The sequence below is a fragment of the Marmota marmota genome, unplaced genomic scaffold, assembly GCF_001458135.2.
Source record: "Marmota marmota marmota unplaced genomic scaffold, marMar, whole genome shotgun sequence".
Lineage (NCBI taxonomy): Eukaryota > Metazoa > Chordata > Mammalia > Rodentia > Sciuridae > Marmota > Marmota marmota.
The window spans coordinates 35,506,023-35,524,713 of NW_025999977.1; the positions used below are offsets into that span (position 1 = coordinate 35,506,023).

Genomic DNA, 18,691 nt, shown 5'->3' on the forward strand with positions numbered 1-18,691 from the left:
CCCCCCCCCCCAACTTTCCACCCTCACTGCCATCCCCCAGGCAGCTTATGCCAGTGCAGTCTTTGCTGCTCACTTGGAGAGCCAATTTGCTCAACAAAATAAGAATCTGCCATCAGCTACAGGAGCCGGATAACCCAAAAGAGTAAATGGTAACAAATGAGAACCAGTTTTGATCCCAAGGTCAAGCAAAATAAATCTCAGATGTTTTGCCAGTGACCATTAAACAGCGAGAATATCTGCAGGTAATTTCTAAATTAGAAAGCCTGAGCCCCTACGGCAGCACAGTGTGAGTGTCCAGAGTACCAGAATAAAATCATTAGAATTAGACAATTCTCTGAATTTGCCTTTTAAAAAATAAATTATGCCATTAAGCATTAAATGCAAGGATTAAAAGTTCACAAACTTCTAGTTAAATCAAAATGTGGTGAAAACTACTGGCACATGACCAAATACTAAAAGAATCTCAACTGTTTAAGAAATAAAACATTTGTTTCCAACTTGAAGCAAACCTTTTTAGGGTATATGGCTAAACTGACCTACAAATGTAACATTCAAAAAACAGGTAAGGAAGATTTTTTATGAAACAAATAAAATAGTAAAATCAACTTTTAAAATCAAGATTTTGGGGGATTGCTTGGCTAGAACTCACAAAAAGACTTAAGACAAAATATACATTTAGGGCTGGGGATGTGGCTCAAGCAGTAGCGCGCTCGCCTGGCATGCGTGTGGCCTGGGTTCGATCCTCAGCACCACATACAAACAAAGATGGTGTGTCCGCCGAAAACTAAAAAATGAAAATATTAAAATTCTCTCTCTCTTTAAAAAAAATATATACATTCTAAAAATTAAAATATGCACATTTCTAAGAGAATTTAGAAACATATGCAGTTATCCTAACCATAGGACAATTCTTACAAGGTCATGTGCCAATTTTAGAAAATAATATCACAACTGCTTAGGGGACAGTCAAGCCCCTTCTCTAAGGGGAACAGATGCATTACATTCTTTTTCTGCAACTAGGGAATCTAGCTTTACATATTTCCTAAAATGATTAAGCTAACTTAATATTTCAAAACATGCTTTAGGTATTCACAATTCATCAATCTGCTTAATTATTTCAAAAATTACTTTTCAAAAACTACCATATTCTCCTATACAGTCATTTATTTATTACTTGACCAGTGTGAGAGACCAACAAATAAAGAACGAAGCAATGGGAGCCACATCAGACTGGAAGTCACCTATTCATTCACCTATGCATTCCTTCATTAAACACTGGAGTATTACTTTAGTGACAGGCAATAGACACTAAAAAAAATAAAATAAAATAAGGCCCTGAAGAAACATAACATTATGTTTTATCAAATTTGAGATGCCATCAATCATAAGGCAAACTCTTAACAAAGAAAGAAAAAATGCTTTTAATTATGATCTAATGTTTGAATGAATCACACCAATTTCTCATTGCTTTGATTTTTTTCCAATCGACTCAGGAAAGTTTGGCAATTCTTCCTCCTTTTTTTTTTATAAATCTATAGTTTTATTAAGACAAAAACTGACAGTGTGTATGAAGTTTACATTTAAAGAAAAATCTCACAGAAACCTAATACATGCCTAAAAAGATTTTACAATGTAGCTCTAGATGCAGGTCTAGATGATATCAAGAACTTTGATTTCATGATTCAAGACAGCATTTTGGGTATCAGTTAATTCATAATATTTTTTTTCTTCAAAAAAAAAAAATTAAAAAATGTGTTTAAAGTGAACCACTGCCCCAATATGAAAGCTAATCTCCTGAGACCAGGGCTTTTGAAACCACTCAACCTTTGAATTGACTAATGAAACTTGTGCTGTCAGTGACTGAACTCTGCCACTTATGGTTTCAGAGTTCAAAGTTTAAAAAGCAGAGGCTCCAACAGTTACCAAGCGGAGTGTGGGCCCTCCTCTTTCCCTACTCTTCCATTTCCTGTACCCCTTTGGCCCCTCCCCTAGTACTTTAGCCAGTGGCTTAGATGGACAAGCTGATTTTATTTATAAGTTCATAATTGGAAAAGAAAAGGTCTTTTTGTCTGATTGCAAGAATTAGCACCTCTAAGACAGAATAATCTGCCTGGGTATACTCTCCAATAAAAGACCTTCCCACCTCAGTCAGTTTCTATCTCCAGAATGGCAGCTTTGGTAACTTAGGAACTGGCTTAGTCCTTTGTGGGGAACAGCATTAACTCAGGCAGGGAACACCTTGGCTTATAGGTTTCAGGCTTTCACAGCTTTTAAACAGTCTCTCACAGTCCTCATTTACGGTGCCAATGACTTNTCTCCACTGGAGTCTGTAGCTCCAATTATCCGCTCCGGCTCCAAACCCCAGGCAAAGCCCCGTGGCTTTTCAGACTCCTTTTTTCTTCTTTGGTTTGCTCTCTTCTCCCTTATCTTCAGAATCCGAATCAGCTTTACGCTTGCCGCCCTCTGATTTATCTGTCTCATGTGCTGTTTTCTGTGACTGTAGAAACTCAGCAATGAGGTCGGGACAATCCAGGTTCTCTTCTGGCTCCCATGTATTGTCCTCATCGGAGAAACCTTTCCACTTTAGGAGGTACTCCACTTTGCCCTTTACAACCCGACGATCGAGAACTTTTTCCACCACATATTCCTCTTCTTTTTCTTCTAATACCTCCTCTACTTTCTTCTTATTTTGTTTTTTCCCCATAGCGCCTGCCAGCTTTCTGGTGTAAAGGGTGACGCTGCTCAGAGCAGCGCCCAAGAGTCCAGGAGGAATCAGTGTCGCGCTACTGGCACGTCGCGTCGGGCCAGCCGGGGGAGTGGCGCCCAGTAAAGCAACAAGCAGGGTGGCCACAGTCGAGCCCCTAGCTGTAGCAGTGTACAGCAGGCCCCAGCCAACAGCCCTCCCCTCAGCCGAACAAAAGAGCCTCGCACTCTTCGCTGCCCGCCTCCCGCAACCCTTCCTCCCTTTAATACATTACTTGACATTTTAAATGGCAGCCTTTTATTTTTTCAACACCTCTCTGTATAAAACAAAACATCATCTCCTTTTGGGTTTCTTCCTTTCTTGGCTCCCACAAAGCATTTGATTGTTGCTTTTAAAGAAAAGTTGATGGAGTCATGACTTCTCCAATGGTATTTATTTCACTAATTCCAAATTTACATCCCTCTACTTAGGTTCTGTCCTTTTCTCTGTAATCTATAACTTTTTATTTCAAAGCCAAATCATAATTAAATCTTTTTGAAGTTATTTTAAAAGGCAATTAAAGTCAACATACAGAGTGCTGACACTGTGTCCATAGATCAACTGAAATGATGGTACTGAATATAGCCGTAACTATGCCTACACATGCAGAGGTATTGATAACTTGATGAGATACAAAAAAATATGAAAAAAATATATATCTTAGAATCAGAGAAGTATAACAACAAACAATCCCAGAGCACATATAAAGTAAGCCCCATTCCATGTGCTCTTCACATACTGTGTCACAGAAACCTAGAAGGTAAGCAGGTTGCGTGTTTCCAGATGAATATGGTAACATCACAGAGCTCGTACATGGCCAGGCTGGTATCTGAATCCAGGCAGCTTAGCACCAGAGGCTGTGCTCTTAACCACTCTGCTACACTTTCTTTCGAGTAAATAACAGTAACTAGCGCTGTGATCAGAGGAAAAATCCTCGGAGGAAAAATCCTAAGGAAAATGACTCTTCTCACTTAGAAAAGGACGGATCTGGCATGGATGATTGTGGAGTCCTTCCCCAGAACCATAATGTTAATAATTTTACAACCTTCTACAGGAAAACCTTAGCCCTATGCTGGAGAAACCTTAAGCCAAAACAGTTCAAAGACCTTCACTGCCATTAACTAATGAAAGAATTATAAGCCTAAAATAGACATACTTTGGAAGGTATTTAAGAACAATATGTACTTAAACTAATTTTTACCTTTAGAGTGATGGCAAAAGGTTGTCTATAGCTATAAGCAAGCCAATTTATGGGTTTTACTCTACTCAGTCATTTAAACACTTAATTCAGAATTAACACATGACCACTCACAATGCAGAGTCACTAGTCTTAAAATTTTGCTCATATGTAAGTGGAAAAACAACAGATTACTAACAGATGCAAATATTGCAACATTTCCCCCTCTTGACCCAATTTGACAGTGGAATTAAACATGCAGCACACACCTGACAACTCTTTGACTCAAAAGGGACTGCAACACCCTGTGGATCTTACACAAACCAAGTCAGCTAATGGCCTGCCTAGGTCACCTCCTTAAGCCCATAACCTCATCATCAGGAAACCTGGTGAAAATTAAAATAATTCCTAGTATTTCACTTTGAAGTTGTCCTATAGAAAAGAGTCAATGAAGGGTGAAGATCAAAATGCAGTGTCTTCAAAGCTTTCATTTAAATATCAAATTAATATCAGTCTTCTTTCTCTTTTGTAGACACATAAAATAATCTGCCCCAACAGCTATTTAAAAAAAAATTTTAAAGTTTTCTGGAAAAAAATGAAATAAGTGAATTTTGGTAAAAGCGAGTTTAAAAAACAGCAAGGAAGAAGATGTTCAAAGGGAGACAGGTCTCACCAGGACACAGGACTTTATCACTACATACCTTCCCATGCTGCCCAGCCCTCTCATAGCAAATGACCACGTCTTCCCACATTTCTAGCTTCTCAAAGATCTGAAGAGCCGAACTGGTACATCCCAACTCAAACAGCAAACTTGCCAGTTGGCGCTAGAAAAACCAGTTAGAATAATTAACACTTCTTGATAATTATTCTTAATGTAAAAAGTGAGATTCGTGTTTCACTTGCAGATACACCCAACCTGACTTTTTAAGGGCAACTTATTGTAATAAATGTACAATTTCTATAATTCAACTTCTAATTAAGAATCTGTAATGATCCAATACTTACCTTTACTTTAGCAAACTTCATTAGAGGGGATGAAAAATTGAAATACAATATAGAAACCTGTTCAAAATATTCAATATGTTGATTTTATTACAAGCTTTCAAAAGAACTTCAAAGAAAATTAATATTTCCTTCTTACCTAAAGATTCTATACATGACAATCTGATTTGTGACAGTAAAATCTGGTAAAAAAATTTTTTTTTTTTTTAAACTCTGAGCAGGTACTGCAGATGACATGAAATCCATATGCATCAGTCCATGTAAACTTTCTATATGAAGGCATCTCCAGCTCTTTCTCACTCAGGTTTTCTTAAGACTTATTTTAAGCAAATTCTAACCATCTTAGTACCTAATTTCCTAGTGCCTGGCAGATAAAAAGGAGCAAATTGTGATAAGGTCAAAGAAGGTGACAAGTGTTCAACAGAAAAAGTATCATGGTTTATAAATGGTCCATCCTACGGAAATGGAAAAAAATTTAGAAAAGTGGAAGAAAAAAAAGGAGAAAAGGTACACTTGCACACTAGTGAGAGCTATATTGTTTTCTCTTTTAAATACACCTTTTTTATACTGAAAATTGGTGTTGGCACTGTGGTGCACACCTGTAATCCCAGCAACTAGGGAGGCCGAGGCAGGAGAATCATGAGTCGGAGATGAGTCTCAGAAATTTTGCAAGACCCTGTATCAAACTATTAAAAAAAATGTAAAGGGGATGGGGCTGTAGCTCAGTGGCAGAGCGCTTGCCTAGCATGCATGAGGCACTAGGTTTGATCCCTCAGCACCACATAAAAATAAACAAATAAAATAAAGGCATTCTGTCCTTCTACAACTACAAAAAAAATTTTTTTTTAAATGTAAAAAGGGGTATAAAAGAAATTGGACACACATTTAAGAGTCAAGAAGCTGGGGCTGGGGTTGTAGCGCAATGGTAGAACGCTTGCCTAGCACATATGAGGCACTGGGTTCAATCCTCAGCACCACACAAAACTAAATAAATAAAATAAATAAAGGTATTATGTCCATCTACAACTCAAAACAAAATTTTTTTTAAAGAGTCAAGAAGCTAATGGATATGGAAGATCTAGGATTAAAAAAACGAAAAAGCAAAATGAAATACATGAGAGAACTATAAGCTAATATATTCTCAAATAAGGGGGTGATCCCATATTTTTTTATTCCATGAAATATAGGAGAGTTTGGCTATTTGGGAGCATTTCATGAAATCTTTTCAAAAACTATACATAGCATATGGGAGGTAGAATAAATCTTGGTGTTCATACAGTAAGTACATCAATTTTTTTATTTAATAAATGAAGGAAGTTAGTGACATCCAAGATAATACAGCCAGTTAGTGGCAGAAGAAAGTCTAATACTCCTTTTATAATAATTGTGCTATTATCTCCTAATCTCTAAAATAAAGATATGATTATTCCCTTCATGTAAGAAAAAAAGCAATTTAACTTCTTAATGAAAAAAATCTTTATCTAACTGCCTAAGGATTCTAAAATCAACAGCTTCTAAAATCTACATGCATGCAAGATAAACATTCAATCTACTAGAACAGTATTTAAGTTTCCTAATGCTTCTGTTCAGAAACAGATACAAAGGCTATACCCTCAACAGACATATTTAGTCATACTAATGCAAGGTTGGAAGTATTTATCTCCCATGACAACATAGCATAGAGCATTTATAAATTTCCCAGATCAGAGTCAAAAACATTCCAAAAAATTCTAGCTGTCAACACCTTCTTGATGAAGAAGGTACTGCCTTTGAAAAATATGGAAAAACTTTTTATTGACCTGTATTTTACTGAGACTCCTTCAATACATAAAGTGAATTCCAAAGTGTAAAACACATCTACTTTAAGACTATAACCTACTCTAAGAAATCTTACAATGGGGATTCTGAGTCATTGAACAGTAGGTGGCATTTACAATTCTAAATACTACTTATGTACATAATGCACAAGAGAGAGCACAGGACATTGATTAAAATGCCAACAGTTGCCAAATCATTTAGAAGCCTCTGACTGGCATCATTTGACTCTATTTAACCTCTTTGTGCTATAGCTTCCCCATCTGTAAAATAGGGATATTTTTATAAAATCATTGTAATAAAATAAGTTTAATACATAAAAACTGCAAAAAAAAATGCATACACCACACTAAGTGTGCAGCAAAAGTTGGCTGTTATTAGCAAGCACAATCCAAGGAAGAGATATAAAAAGGAGGCAAATGAGACTCAACATCAGGACACCAGGGATCAAGTTCATATATTGATCAATGCTGGAAAGTTAATTGCACCGGGCCTCAATATTCTCCATAAATTAAGAAACTGAATTAGGTACATAACCTTGAGTGATAAAATTTTATAAACCTTCAGTGATAAAATTTTACAAATCTTCAGTGATAAAAGTTTATAAAATAGGGGAGACGCATCTATAGTATAAGAAGACCACAGTATAGGGGCCCAGAATCTCCACCTCAACATGGGCTCCTGAGAGCCACACAAGGTAATCATATACTCTTAGAAAGAGAGCAGCTAGCCAGGTGCAGTGGCGCATGCCTGTAATCCCAGCGGCTCGGGAGGCTGAGAAAGGAAGAAACTCAGTGAAACCCTGTGTCTAATTAAAGCACAAAATAGGGCAGGGGATGTGGCTCAGTGGCGGAGTGGCCCTCAGTTAAATTTCCGGTACCCCTCTCCCGCAAAAAAGAGAAGAGAGAACAGCTAGACATCTCTCTCAGGATACAGTGGCACAAGCCTGTAATCCTAGTGGCTCGGGAGCCTGAGGTAGAAGGATCACAAGTTCAAAGCCAGTCTCAGCAACTCAGTGAGGCCCTAAGCAACTTAGCAAGATCCTGTCTCAAAAAAAAATAGTAAAATAAAAAATGGATTGGGGATGTGGTTCAGTGACTGAACACCCCTGAGTTCAATCCCTGGTACCAAATAAATAAATGAATAAATAAAGTACCAAATATAAATGCTTTCATTTTGATTTTCACATTTGTTTAAGATTCATTCTTCAGGAGTTTTTATGTATGTATGTATGTATGTATTTGGTACCAGAGACTGAACCCAAAATGCTATACAACTGAGCTATAGCCTTAGCCCTTTACCCTTTTTTTTAAGACAAGGTCTTGCTAAACTGCTGAGTCTGGCCTTGAACTTGTGATCCTCCTGCCTCAGCATCCAAAGTCGCTAGGATTACTACTGTGCACAGCTTAAAGGAGTTTTTAAATACAAAAAGTTACTTTGAAAATGAAAACATTCATGGTTCTTCTATATTTAACTTCTAGCATCTACTAATACAGTTTTAAATTATTTTAAAAATATTTTAAAAGTCTAATATCACTTTAATCAAAACAACTTGAAGTAGTTAGCAATCTCCAGCTACTTTTTTATTATTTTCACTCAAATGTTTGAATATTCGAACATAAGTTGAAATTATCCTTTTCTAATACAAAGAATTTTCCATTTCCAAGGACAAACAAAAGTACCTGAATGGCCCAGTATGGTGGTACTTGACAGCAATAGAAAACCTTTAATCGTTCCAATACAGATGTAGCTTTATCTTCAAATTGGTCTGCAAGAGCCTAAAGAACACAGATAATAAGTACAATCTATTATTGTTCAGTCCTTTACTTTTTTTTTTTTTTTAAGAAAAACTGTTCTTTAGCATACCTGTTTCACAACATAATGACAAAGTGATATTTGACAATATCACTCTCCGATATCAATCAGGGAGACTTTATATAAAAAACTGCATTTAAAATTATTTTCTCAGGAATGAACTGAAAGGAGAAAGTATGTCTGTTTGATCCTAAAGAGTGAGTTCTTCACTCCTCAGCAGCAGCTATCAGGTTGAACATTCATTCTTGCAAGATCATCTACAAGGGGCAGCGAGCAGCTGCAAACTATACACATTGAAGAAATCAAAAAAAAAAGAAATCCTGCACTGTACTGAAATTCCTACCCTGGTACTAAATAACTAAACTCCTGGAGGCTATAGCAAGAAGCAGACCAAGAAGACTAAGGTGGCTGACTCACAAAAGGAACCAGAGCCAACTGAAAAGTCGGAAACTGGCACTATGCAGTGGTCAAGTGATCTGTCATCAAAAGACCTCCAGACTCAATATCTAAATGGATACAGACACCATGGAGTACCTAGACAAACATGTAGGCAGCAGTTTCATTATTGACCATCTTCCTCTCCATCTTCATTAGTTATTCCATTTGTATTGAGTATACAAAATTATCTGATGTTATATTTGGGCCTTCTCTCAACTCTGAATTATAATGACACTTTTTCCATAATGAACTACTCAAATTATCTTTTTCTACCAGTTTCACAGGCTTATCTCTGAAGATTATATGATAGTAACATGTTAATGTTAACTTTCTGATTTTAATACACAGATTGGATTACAGTAGGAGAATGTCCATGCTGTATTTGAAAATGATAAAGCACCATGTGGCAAGTTACTTTTCTATACATTATGATACAAAGACAGTTGTACTATACTTATACCTTCTCTGCACCCCTCTCCAGGGTGTGTCTTAACTAGTAGGCCTCTTTAGGGTTGGCAGGGATTTTTTTCCCTACTATTTTTTTTTTATTTTAAAAAGATGAATTTAAAAAAAAAAAAACTATCTCACTCTTATATAGAATGTACTTCTTTCTACCATAAGCATGCCTACCACCTAAATAAGATTCTCCTACCCATAGAATATTATAGCCAGGGCAACAATGTACTCTTATATCCTCCACTGGACTCAAAAGTATTCTTTTTCACTTGCTAAATTACTAAAAATACAAGGGCATTACTACATCTTCAGGTTTTTCAGATCAGGATAACTTTAAGCAACTTATTCTAAAACAATTCCATTATATTCCAGAGCAGTGGAGTCCTTTACAGAAGTGATAAATAGGAAAAGCAACGCTGGTAGGTGAAGTTCCTAGATTCTGTTCTAGGTCTATCCCCAACAAGTGAGCCATTTAATCACAATGGCACACACCTCTGAAATGATTTTGCAAATGATCCTTGCACTGTCAACAATCTGAGTATGACTTTATCAAAACAGTGTTTTGTTTTGTTCTGTTCTGTTTCAAGCATTTGAGGAGATTTTTGGTTAACTGTCAGCCCCATTAGTTGAACAGAAGGATCATGCACTTATGTTAGGGGCAAACCAAGTGCTCAAAATAACCTGGAAGGCGATGGTAGAAGGTAAATGATACGAAAAATGGGCTTGAACAAAAGTGAGCTCAGTTACTATTGTATATATTGTTTTATTAACAAGAACATATACAATGTGCTTGCTGAGAGAGTAACATATTGCAAATTTTCACATATGCTCAGAAATTTTGGTAAACAGTCTCTAAAGTACTGTGTCCTTTCACCAATCCACATTTTTTTCTTTCCAGTTTCTAAACTTCAGGAATTTCACATCTGAAAGTCATGGGCACTTGGTTATAAACAAAAACAGATATGAAGATGTAGTTTTTAAGAAAAGATGGTAATGTAAAAACTGGAGACAGAGAGGAAGAGCACATACACACGCAAGCATATCCAGACATAGGATATGCTTAAACCAATCATTAAGAATGGTTTGAAAGCCAAGTATGGTGGCACACGACTATAATCCAAGAAGCTCAGGAAAACTGAGGCAGGAGAATTGTGAGTTCAAAGCCAGCCTCAGCAACAGTGAGGCCCTAAGCAATTCGGTGAGACCCTGTCTCTAGGTAAAATACAAAAAAGGGCTGGGGAGAAAAATAAGGAAGAGAGAGCAAGAAGCGCTCTGGGACACAGACCAGAGGTATGGGGGAGCCAATCACAGAAAAGTCTGCCACAGCTATTGGATACATCAGAGACTTCATGGTGCAAGGACTACTGTGACATAAGACTGTTTTGAAGTTTTAAGGATTCCTTTTTTATTTTTGTGGGAGGGGCATAGGAGATTGAACACATGGACATTTTATCACTGATCTACATTTTTACCACCTTTTATTTTTTATTTTGAGACAGGCTCTTACTAAGTTGCTCAGGGCCTCCCTAAATTGCTGAGGTTGCCCTCAAACTTGGGATCCTCCTGAGTCTACGAGATTATAAGCATGTGCCACTGTGCCCAGCAAGACTTTCTTTTAATGTGTTTCTCACAAACTCCACCTAAAAGCATTTATACTTTGAGTGTACTCTGAGTAAACATTTATATAGATGGAGCTTCTAGTCCCATGCAAAATCAACTCCCAAATCCTCAGAAGCCACAGTATTACAGGTCAGGGAGTATTTCTATGGCATGAATGATAAAATAAAACCCAGAAAATAATAATACATACCTTATTTTTGATGCTGTTTCAGTACAGAAAGAATGTCCCAGAAATACTAAAGGTAAAGACTACATTGTAATACTAGCACATAGAGAATGATTTACTACACAAGGACAATTCTCAACAAAGTCTAGTATGATTTAGACTTTACTTATGTTCTCATATCTAAAAGCATGGCACATGTATCTTCAAAAAGAGTAGAGCTGGGCCCTTTCACTGAGAGCCATTCATTCTCACATGTGGTTTAAAAGTGTTCTATCGGCCTTCTGAAGCACCAAGTAGAAACTGGCTGATGATCTAAAAGGTATGACTGATCATATACTACATCACCTTATCCTTGCTTTGTTGTCCAATCTTTGTACACATATGTGAGTGTAGGAAAATGGGATTTATTATAAAAATATGTACCTAATCAAATATATCTAACAGTTGGGCTCAACAGTTTTCTCTGACAGAACCTGCAATCATTCAGCTTTGATTTATAAATAGTGCAGTGAAGTTAACTGCCACCTCAAACTCCAAAGCCTAAGAAAATTTCCAATGGGAACAAAGAGAATCAGAGTTAAAATCCATCAGGCCCAGTGGCACAGGCCTGTAATGCCAACAACTGAGAAGGCTAAAGCAGAAGGACAGCAAGGTGAAGGCCAGCCTGGGTAACTTAGCAAGACCTGAACTTGAAATAAAAAGAAAAGAAGAAGTCAACTGACATTCCTAATATCAACAACATGATTAAATCTATCATTAATCCACTTGTACATCACAAGAAGGAAATGGCAGCACTGAGATATAAAAGCGGACTTATTCAAAGCCATAAAGTGATAGAACAGGTGAGCTTGGTTAATGCTAAAGACAAGATTTAGCAGTTTCTTGTTAAAACCTTGTAATTACATAGACAATGATTAGATCTGTGAAAACAAAAAACAGCTTCATGTTAGAAAAATATTGAGAACTCTATTTGACCATCTTTTCTCCACCTAAATCCCCACAATACTGGAATCAGGATGTGTCCTGTCAAGAACGTGCTCGGTTATTGTTTCTGTCCTAGTAGGAACTGGGTGTGCTACTGGCAGCTGGGAGAACCAAATCAGCTTTCTTCAAGATTCCAGAACCAAAAGTGGAACAAAGAGGCAGCACTCAAGGAAGCGCAGATGGTCTCACAGAACATCCCCTTCCCTCAAGCACATCTGGGGTCAGCAGTTCTTAAAGTTTTTTTTTTTTATTTCAGGACTGTTTAAATTCTTAAAAATTACAGAGAGACTCAAAAGAAATTTTGTTTCTCTGTATTATAACCTATCATTATTTATCATATAAAAAATTAGAACAAAAATATTTATTTTAATACCAAATAATAATTCAGTTACATTAACATAAACATTTTTTAAATGATATTTCCCAAAACAAATAAAAAAGTCTTGAATAAAGAGTGACACTTAAAATTTTGCAAATCACTTTACTGCTGCCTTTAATAGATGACAGCTGCAGTGTCAGACCTGTTTCTGTAGCCAAGCTCTTGCTTTGGTTGAAGTTTACAAAGAAAATCTGGCTTTGCCCAGATATAAAGTTGGAAAACAGAGGAATATATTACTAGGTTTTATGGTTAACTGTGGACATTCTTTCAATACTACCACAAAATTCAATAAGTAGTGGTCTCTTTTGTTTAATATTTTTTAGTTATAGTTGGACACAATACCTTTATTTTATTTATTTTTATGTGGTGCTGAGGATCGAACCCAGTGCCTTGCATGTGCCAGGCAAGTGCTCTACCGCTGAACCACAACCCCAGCCTCTGTGGTGGTTTCGGAATCTGAAATCCTATCAATGAACTTTTTTCCGTTATATTAAACAATCTGCTATATTAAAATCCATCAGTCAAAAACTGAAACAAAAGCACTCACTGCTCCATCTTGTACTTCAAATGGATCTTTTTACCCATGCTTGATTTTGTAACATGATGCACTGGTCATCTGGAAGATGAGGTAAATCTCCAAACCACATTTCATGTAATATTAAAAAGCTACATGCAGTGATGTCACCATTAATCTCATTAGAAAAATCAAATCCCAATACTTAAAAATTAGGTAGACCTGCTCTGAATCCTAGTTTAGCTATAAAACCTTAGTTAAGTCACTGAAATTTTCCATGCTTTTACAAACATAGATAATGCCTATTTAGTAAGATTATTTAGCATGGCATATGATTGTTCAGTAAATAAAATTAATGAGGGCTGGGGATGTGGCTCAAGCGGTAGCGCGCTCGCCTGGCATGCGTGCGGCCTGGGTTCGATCCTCAGCACCACATACAAACAAAGATGTTGTGCCTGCCGCAAACTAAAAAATAAATAAATAAATATTTAAAAAAATAAATAAATAAAATAAAATAAAATTAATGATATGTAGTTCATTAAATAGGAGTAACTATAGCCAGCTCAGCACAAACAATGGTGACTATATTCCAACAAATGAAAGCTCAGTTACAATCACATAAATGAATCTTACTTTCAAATGCACAAGCACATGGTTATTAATGCAGGAGAAATACATACTATACATGAAGCACTGTAATTATCTCACTATTCTTCAGCTTTTCCAGTTATAATCATTACTTTTAACCACTTACGAGGGGTTGGTCAGTTTTACTTTTCTTGCACCTCAACTTCCCCTCCAGTGAAGTAAGGATAATAGCAGTCAACATTTACTAAGGATTTACTATGCACCTGGTATTATTCCAAGAATTTCACAAGTATTAACACACTTAATCCCTCAGCATAGGTTTGTTAACACGACTGCTATCCCCACTCTACAGATAAGCAAAGCACTGGAAGTTAGAGAGCTTCACCTCTTTTGGAACATGAAGTCTATGGATAACAAACTCTAGTGCTATTCTGACAACAATCTTTCTGATACTGAAGCAATCAGAGAAAAACAGATAGAATGAAGGTAAAGAAAAACAGACTGGGAAAGATCTAATTTGTTTGAGCCCCTAAATCCAGCTATCTTGGAGACTGGAATACCCTAGGCCTTGCAGTTATAATGCTTAATCCATTTCCTTCCTTATAGCCACTTTTTATTGGGTTTCTCTCCTTTACAACTATTGAGATTCTTCTTCCTTTTACTAATGCACAAATATCAACGGTCTTGAAAAGCTTTAAATTTTAATCTGCCCATCATAAGCACCTTATATATTTAAGAGAAGGATATTTAAAATAGGTATGATACGATAATCAAATTAAATTTCTTAAATTTTGAAGCCACTCACTCATTAAGCAAGCCATTTGAATTACTAAATTACTGAACTGAAATTACTAAATTACTAAAGCCAACTTGAATTACTAAAACATGTGCTCTGCTCTGCCTCCCTGTCCTCCTTCAGTGGCTCCTTGGCAATAGTATCTTCTCTACCCAAAAAGAGTTACATATCAAGGTCATTACCAAGTCAGAAAAGTATTAAACACAAGCAGATATACTTGTGTGAAGAAGAAACATGGAAATATAATAGAGGCCATGAATATTCTGAGGTACTTACTTTTTATAAGAGTTAGTCTTGAAGGCAGAACTAATGATCATTTTGAAATATAGAGGGAAAACTTTGTTATCAGGTACATTGAGAAATACAGAGTGAACATAAATTCAGTTAATTAAAGAGTTAATCTATGAACTGCAGTCTCTTATTAATTCATTTCTGGAGTTTATAGGGTAGTGTTTAAACATTAGTTCGTTATTTTTAAAAAATGAACTCAGAAAAAATGGACATGCCTTTATCTCCTTTTCTTTCACTTGAAAACATATATATATTTTATACATTATTTATTTATTTATTTATTTATTTATTTACTTACTTATTTACTTATTTTTGAGTGTGTGTGTGTGTGTGTATCTCCAAATGAAATGAACTCCAACAATCTCAGTGTGAGCTCAGTGACTATGTAGTTCCCATTAGCTTGGTACTGGGACCCATTACAAGTCCTGAAAATTTAGACTTGTAATAATCTCAGAAAGGCTGGTACTTAAAGCTCTCAGATTACTGAAGTGCCAAATAAAAACAGTCCTTAATTTAGTTACCTCTTATTTAATCCTATCAAAAAGCAAAAAATTCAATATTCATTTTTTTCAAATCCAACATTTAGTAAACATCCAATGTGTATCCACTCTGAGAATACTAAATACGTAAAATATAAAACCTGATGCTTCAAGAAATTCATTTTCTAGGATCTAAGAAGGAAAGGTTCCCAAATAAAATGTAATATAATTAGTAAAGGCTGAAATACAACTATGAAAACAAGAGAGTCCAGAAATAAACTACACTTATATGGTGTCAACTGATTTTTCAAGGAAGGTGCCAACCTGAATGGAAAGAGACCAGTGAGTACAAGATGGTAAGCAGAATTACAATAGTCTCTACCTGAGAAATTATGACAAACCTAAAGCAACATAATTCACACACTTCATGAAGCAAAACAGGTAAGGAACATGGGTGGGCTAATGGGAAATTTACCCTCAGGATCAGAATCTGGCTGTGGTACAGGAGATGGCAGGAGGGCATAAACTATTCTTTGACCCTATGAGAATGCCAAGGGAACTCTCTGACACTATTGATCCATGGAAAGGAATCCTCCATAGCTGGACATCTTCCTGGTAAATTCTGGGGAACTGGGGTGCCCAGACCTGCACCTGAGAGGATGCTGTGTTGTCTCCAGCTTAGTATAACTAAATATTATAACTTGGAGTTACACCTACTAGCTTCTTTCTTACAGTTTTATCTGCTCCTTTTGAGAGAACCACGGTTACAGAATTATTCTCAAGTTGAAATGATTCTCATAAGCGAGCCTCTGCCCCCAACTACTGTGCTCCTACCAATGTTTCTTCTTTTGGTATTGGGGATTGAACCCAGGATATACTGAGGTATATCCTCATTCTTTTTATTTTGAGACAGTCTTTTTTTTTTTTTTTTTACATTTATCAGTTTATTATAAAGGGGATTTTAAAGGATACAAATAAGCAGCCAGGCAAAGACACATAGGACCAGGTTCGTAAGGATCCCAAGGACAGAAGCTTTCGGCCTGGGGGCACCATACTCCCTGCAAGAAGGTCAGCTTTCAATTGCCTTCTGGCTAGCCTCCAGATGTTCATAAGTCCAAAAGCACTCTGAACCATGTCCTTTGGAATTTCTGTAACTACTATGGACAACCAGGTCAAAATGTGATTGAATGTAAAAGGGTTTGATCTAATACAAGGAGAATGAGCAGGGAAACCCAGCAAGGTTTATGGGTTCCGTTTCTCCGTATAGCATTCCACGCCTGTCTGTATGGGGAAGACTCTTTCTGGAAACTGGGTCTTGTTGAGATAGACTCTTGCTAAGTTGCGAAGTATTATGGTTTAGATATGAGGTGTCCCCCAAAAGTTCATGTGTGAGACAATGCTAGAATTTTCAGGGGTAAAATGATTAAATTATGAGATGTATAAGCTAAGTGAATTAATCCACCGATATGGATTAACTGGGTGATAACTGTAGGCAGGTAGGGTGTGGCTAGAAGAAGTAGGCCACTGGCAGTGTTACTTTTGAGTTCATATTTTGTCCCTAGTGAGCAGAGCTCACTCTCTGCTTCCTGTTGCCATGTCCTGAGCTGCTTTCCTCCTTCACACCCCTGTGATGTTCTGCCTCACCTCAGACCCAGAGCCATGGAATAGGCAAAACATGGGCTGCATCTCTAAAACCATGAGCCAAAACAAATATTTTCTCCTCTAAATTGTTCTTATTAGGTCTTTAGTCACAGCAGCAAAAAAAGCCAAGTAAAACACTGAGGGTCTTATAAATTGCTACAGCTACCCTTGAACTTGAGATCCTCCTGCCTCAGCCTACCGAGTGGCTGGGATTATAGGCATGTGCCACCGCACCCAACTTTAAGTGTTCCTCTTTATGACTCCATGAAGAGGGGCAGTTCTGATGGGCTGCTTTGACCTGAGGCCTGGCTCTGCTCTAGGGGCATAAAAGAAGATCCAATGCTAATAGATTTGATGTAGTAATGCTAATGTAACTTTCCATGTAATCAACCTCATTACCCACTACCTGGGCTGCAGGATTTTCTCTGACACTATTATCCTATTCTTTAAACACTTTAAACTTTTTCTTGATGAATAAGTACCTCTCCTAACCACTGTACACCTGTTATATCTTTCACAATCTGAATTTAATGATCAAAGGATATGTCACATGTTATTTAGTTCACTGCTCTAAGAACAGCTTGTCTGTTAGGTTGTCACTCTGGTGAGGATGACCCAGTATTCCAGACTAAGACTTATTTAACTCAGTCTCACTGGCCCTGAGAGGAGGTCCTCCTCACCAGGGTCTCTATCCCTTATTCCTTGCACTTTATCTAGGTCTTGCTATCAGCAACTCTGGACCCTACTCTGCCTCCTAGGCTCACACACTGCCTGCTTGCACCACTAGGAGACACACCTCACATCTCAGAAGGAAAGAGAGGAATGAAGCATCAGGAGATATGGGGCTTATTTAAAAAGAAAAGCATCTCTGGTATTACAGGCAATGGCTCAGTTATTTTCTCAGTTCAAGGCCTGAGGGGAAGGTGTAGGGAAAAAAATCCCTGCCAATCCTAAAGAGGCCTACTAGTTAAGACACACCCTGGAGAAGGGTGCAGAGTCTGCACTCAGTTCTCCCATTCAAAGGAAAAACTTCTCAGATGATAAGATTCTCTTACTTCAAAAGGAACTCATATTAGCTGTCGATACAATCTACTTGATGACCATTAGGCATTTATGAAAAGCAATATCCATGTAAAGGAGGGGCCAAGATGAACATACAAAACAATTCACCCCTGTGGAGAAAGAATTTATAGAAAGAAAAATGTTTTAAATTCTAATAAATAATATGCAGAGAAATTACATAAAATATTGCATTTATAATATAAAAGAAAACTATTATGAAAAAAATCAGAAAAATATAAACTTTCTGGAAATTAAAAATAACTGTCAAAAAGCCAGGTACAACGGCACATGCCTGTATTCCCAGGTGAAGCTGGGACGTTGAGACAGGAGGATCACAAGTTCAATGCTAGCCTGGGCAACACAGGAAATCCCTCTTCAAAAAAATTTATTACAATAATAATTGACTGGGCGTGGGGGCACATGCCTACTATCCCAGTGACTCAGAAGGCTGAGGCAGGAAGATAGCAAGCTCAAGGCCAACCTCAGAAACTAATGAGGGCCCTAAGCAACTTAATGAGACCCTGTCTCAAAATAAAAAGGACTGGGGATATGGCTCAGTGGTAAACCACCTCTGGGTTCAATTCCCAGTACCCACACTCCACCCCACCCCCTAAAAAAAAGTCAAAATAAAAAATTACATGGATGGGCTAAATATTGGGGAATTGGGCTAATGGTCAAAACTAGTGATAGAAAAGAAAAGATGAAAGAAATCTCCTATAACATCA

General features: G+C 37.0%; 1 protein-coding gene and 1 pseudogene across 4 annotated transcripts in view; both read right to left on the reverse strand.

Moving 5' to 3' along the window:
* Positions 1–18,691, reverse strand: part of Ttc27 (tetratricopeptide repeat domain 27) — a 155,937-nt gene that overhangs the window by 69,400 nt on the left and 67,846 nt on the right. For all 4 annotated transcript variants that reach the window (XM_015479784.2, XM_015479785.2, XM_048804572.1 and 1 more), the window contains 2 exons: positions 8,420–8,515; positions 4,622–4,744 (listed from right to left, as the gene is read on the reverse strand). In XM_015479784.2, the coding sequence (XP_015335270.1) occupies positions 4,622–4,744; positions 8,420–8,515 (219 nt within the window). The remainder of the gene's footprint in view (positions 1–4,621; positions 4,745–8,419; positions 8,516–18,691) is intronic.
* On the reverse strand, positions 2,296–2,982 carry LOC107136952 (annotated as a pseudogene).